The sequence below is a fragment of the Notolepis coatsorum genome (assembly GCF_963971535.1).
Source record: "Notolepis coatsorum genome assembly, chromosome: 3".
NCBI classification, from domain to species: domain Eukaryota; kingdom Metazoa; phylum Chordata; class Actinopteri; order Aulopiformes; family Paralepididae; genus Notolepis; species Notolepis coatsorum.
The window spans coordinates 188,340,359-188,345,358 of record NC_140167.1 but is presented as its reverse complement, the minus strand read 5'-3'; the positions used below and the strand labels follow the sequence as shown (position 1 = coordinate 188,345,358).

Here is a 5,000-nt window from a genome sequence, read left to right as displayed (position 1 = left end):
AGTATAGACATATGTACAATTTTCGATGCAGACTAGAAGTAACTGAGTTACCATACAATATACAATATACTATGCAATATACTAATATACAATACTATATAGTGCAAAGCAGAAATGGGATGAGGTACAATTTAGGTACAATTTACAGTAAGGTGTACGAGTTGTAGTGCAAATCCTTTACCAATAAATATAAAGTGTGTTCAGGTGATCTAAAGTGTGGAGAGTGGGTGCTGCAGTGTGTTGTTTGTTTAAAGTGAGTGTGTGCATGTGGATGTGTGTGCTGTGTGCATTTGATGGTGGTTGCATAGTGTTTATTGTTCGTTGAGCAGCCTGATGGCCTGGGGATAGAAGCTTCTTCTGAGTCTTTCTGTGCTCGCCTTGAGACTCCGGTATCGCTTGCCTGACCGCAGCAGTTCAAAGAGGCAGTTGTTCGGGTGGCTGGAGTCCTTGATGATTCTCTTAGCCTTGCCCCTGCACCGCTTGCATATCAAGATGTTATGATATAGCATAAAAACACATTTTCTGCCAAATATTGCAACTGCTTTGCAATGAAATGTATTGAACCACAAACATTTCAGAAGAGGACTTATGTGTGTTTTCACTAGGGCTGAGCCTGTCACTAACGATTATTTTGTTATCGATTAATCTGTTGATTATTTGATCGATTAGAACCATTAACACTTTGGCTGCCATGGGTTAAATTAATGATATACCATAGATTGCCAGCGCTATTTGTCTATGGAGAAAGTCCCCTTCTTTGCAGGGCTATAACTTTTTAAATTCTATTGCTACATTGCCATTATTAGGGCCCATTCAAAGTCCTATATGTATTGTTCATTGTGTAGCAACGTTAAACTTTTTCATTCACATATTCATAGTAAAGTATGGTCTAATGTATAAGTATGTTTTCATCTCTTTCTGCAACTTTCTCCAGAACGTGATATATAGCCCCAAATGCATTATATTGATGATGAAATACAGTTTGATGGCAATCAGCGCGATATAAAAAATTCCAACTAGACGTACTTCTAGAAGTTACTACACGTCATCTGATGTTGACCGGATGGGCGAGGGGGCGTTTATAATTCCGTGGGCAGCGTTATACCAATCATCTAATGTGGGTCAAATGTTGATAAAAGCAGTTAGTATCGAAGATGGTAACGTTACACGCTGAAACTCACCCCAGTCTCCGCGCGCCGTTGGGCGATCATCGTCGAGTAGAAATGTTATCATTATGGGATATATTATTACCCGGTCCATCTCCAGCTTGTATAATGGTATATACGTCCAAATCATGTTGTTTATCGAGTTATTGGCAATCGATCGCTATGTAGAGTGACGAGCTAGAATGCCGGAACCTATCCCGAGTGGCCGGAAGCAATACGGACATGTAGCACAACCTCCACTGTGCTTCCTGTTAAGCGGTTGCGCGATCGGCCACCAGATGGCGCTCCTGAACCGCCAGAGAGCTCAGTGGGTCCTGCTGGTGGTTCTCAGACCAGCGGAGGGACATTATGGATCAGATCGCAGATTTTTGAAATATTGATATAAGGACGCTGTACAGCGTCCCCCGGCAACTTTAGCATCGCCAGCAATGACGCTGTAAAGCGTTTTTAGGCAGTCAAAGTGTTAATTTACCAGAAAAATCAACACCAATTGATTATATTTGCAATTGAATATTTCAAAATCCTCATCCTTTTTAGCTTTAGATTAAAAAAAAACTACCAGCCAGAGAGATCTTTACCGGCCATAAATAGCTTTTTAGTATATTTCCATGAATTATTATATGTATATGTATTGTGTGTTATCTCTCCACCCCATGCATACAGGAATGGCGAGGATGTAAAGCGTGTTAGACACATTTATTGGACCCGTTGCTCTCAGAGTTTACATAGAAACAGCGCGACTCGCAAGAGGAGTTATCACAGGCTGTCGGACGCAGGGCTGAAGAGCTACTGTATGTTATAGCTTCTAACATGTTAGGTGGGGGCAGCGGGCTCAGCCCCTCCCTTCCAGCTGGAGGTGACTTGAAACATGGAAGTGATCAAATGCAAGTGAAACGCGCACTGTCGAGTCCTGGCTCTAGGAGGAATCACGAATAGTGGTTTAAGAGAAGTTATTTATATTTCGAACGTGATTCATTGGGCACTGGTTAGATTATACGTTGCGCATGTTATGAAATTAACGTCTGTCATTTCCACCGCAAAAGGCATACAAGTAACAACAATACGACGCGTTGATCATGAATATGCAAATCGACTAAATTTATTCTTTGACTCGTGACAGACCTAGTTTTCACGCATAATTCAAAGATCTGAACATTTCAGTCTAACGAACGACCTCCGTTCCTGATGGGGTTACGATGAATGCTTTACTCGTATTGATTGTTCTATTTTCACTGTGGCTGTAAAGCACCTATTGGTCTGATACATGTTCTGTTGTTGTTGTTGTGGTCAGTAATGTGACGTGGAACAGCCTGGCCATCCCAGACACCCACTGCTCCCCAGACGGGGAGGGTTATCAGTGTCCCCTGGGCTTCAAGTGCATGGACCTGGAGGACCTGGGCCTCAGCAGGCAGGAGCTGGGCTACAGCGGCTTCAACGAGCTGGGTGAGGACCGCACACACACACACACACACACACACACACACACACACACACACACACACACACACACACACACACACACACACACACACACACACACACACACACACACACACACACACACACACAGGGCCGCCTGGGAGAAATGCGAGGCCCTGTGCGAGATTTAAACGCGAGCCCCCCCCCCCCCCCCCAAAAGGTAAAAATATATATATATATATATATAATTTTTTTTTTTTTTTTTTTTTTAATACAGTCAACATATTCTTAAATAATAGCGCTGCCCGAGGCTGGGCATGATACAGTCAACATATAGCAAGAGAGAGAGCGAGAGAGAGCTCCCGTTCTACAGTCAATATACAGTGTTATCGCTGCACAGACCCGGCAGCGTGTAGCTTAATCCCAGCGGAAGAGTGCGTCGCGTTTCTCTGATTGGCCATGACGCCCATGTGACCGCGGCAGCGCGAGAGAGCGGCAGTGCGGAAATAGGCTGCATCCTCCACGTCAAGAAAGACAGACAGGCATTCTCTGTGACAAACCCTAACCTTAACCAACTCCGAAATAATGCCTAACCTTAACCCTCCCTAACCTTAACTTAACCCTAACCTTAACCAACTCCGAAATAATGCCTAACCTTAACTTAACCCTAACCTTAACCAACTCCGAAAGAATGCCTAACCTTAACCCTCCCTAACCTTAACTTAACCCTAACCTTAACCAATTCCGAAATAATGCCTAACCTTAACTTAACCTTAACCAACTCCGAAAGAATGCCTAAACTTAACCAGCGGAAGAATGCACGTTTATAGCGAGAGATGATAGCCGTAAAAAAAAATTGAAGTGATTCGAACTTGTGACCAACCGCACCGCAGGCTCCACAGCACGGCGGCATACCAGTTGAGCTAGCATCTAATGAAAAACATCGAGGATTACGGCTACATAATGCCGCAAGCTCTGCTGCTCCGCTCCGCTCTGTGGCTGCCGCGCTGCCGCGGGGCGTGTCGCAGCCAATCAGGGAAAACGCGGAAGCGCGTGGCAGCACTCTTCGGCTCAATTAAGAATAGGCGACCCGGCAATGCCCCTGACCCTCCACCAGAGCAAGGCCAGAGAGAGAGAGGAGTGTGCGTATTATGAGCCCGGGTTGGTTTCGTCAATACTGTCTGTGTAATTATCGATGTAATTACGGACGACCCTATTTGAGATCGGCCCTTCGCTAATGACGGCGTTACACCGTACTTGAGAATATTGGTGATGCGGGAGCGAGGGAGCTCAAAGCGGAAGTAGATCCTGAAGGCCGGATCATGACGAGAGCCCTGGGAATCCTCAGCATCCCCCACGGTGACATCTGGTCCACCAGCTCCGCTATCTCAAACACCAGAGAGAGAAGAGAGAGAGAGAGAGAGAGAGAGAGAGAGAGAGGAGAGGGGGAGAGGGGGGAGAGGGGGAGAGGGGGAGAGGGGGAGAGAGAGAGAGAGAGAGAGAGAGAGACATTGGAAAGAAACAACCCAAAACCAGAGCAAATTGAAATGCTATTTGGCCCTAAACAGAGAGTACACAGTGGCAGAATACCTGAGCACTGTGACTGACCCAATACTAAGAAGATCCTTGACTAGGTACAGACTCAGCGAGCACAGCCTAGCCATCGAGAAAGGCGCCATAGGCAGACCTGGCTCCCAAGCGAAGACAGACCCACTGCACACAAGATGAGGTGGAAACCGAGCTCCACTTCTTAACAACCTGCCCACTATACCAAGGACATATACTTCCCACAAATTGCAAACACCCAAAGAGACTTTGAAAACATGGACAATAACTCAAAACTCCCATACCTACTGGGAGAAATACAAGAATGTGAAATAAAGCCCATTTGAATTGAAGAGAGAGAGATAGATAGAGCATGTCTGTGTGTGTTAGAAAGAGAGAGATAGAGAGAGAGCATGTATGTTTGTGTGTGTTAGAGAGAGAGCATGTATATGTGTGTTAGAAAAAGAGGAGAAATATATAGAGAGAGAGCATGTCATTTTGTGTGTTAGAGAGAGATTAGAGCATGTCTGTGTGTGTTAGAAGAGAGAGAGAGAATGTGTGTTTGTGTGTTAGAGAGAGCATGTATGTGTGTGTGTGTTAGAGAGAGAGCATGTATGAGAGAGATAAGCAAGACAGCTAAGATGAGCCCCTAAAGGATATTCAACTTTTAATGGAAGAACAAAACAGAAGGAAAAGATAACTTCACAAAGGCAACATGAATATACATAGATCCAAAAGGACAAAGATCAACACTTAAATCTAAAGAGAAGAGGGTCTATACAGAGAAAACAAAGTAGCAAGGAGCCAACGGCCGACATCAGCTAAATAGGCTAACTGCAAATAGAGTAGCCAGGTACTGACACCAGGTAC

The 5,000-nt window shown here is 44.8% G+C and overlaps 1 protein-coding gene across 1 annotated transcript in view; it reads left to right on the top strand.

The window, feature by feature from the left end:
* nalcn (sodium leak channel, non-selective) overlaps positions 1 to 5,000 on the top strand; it is a gene marked incomplete at both ends in the record, with an annotated part of 382,889 nt that overhangs the window by 28,917 nt on the left and 348,972 nt on the right. The window contains 1 exon segment of the mRNA XM_084311476.1: positions 2,458 to 2,609. Within this exon segment, the coding sequence (XP_084167602.1) occupies positions 2,458 to 2,609 (152 nt within the window).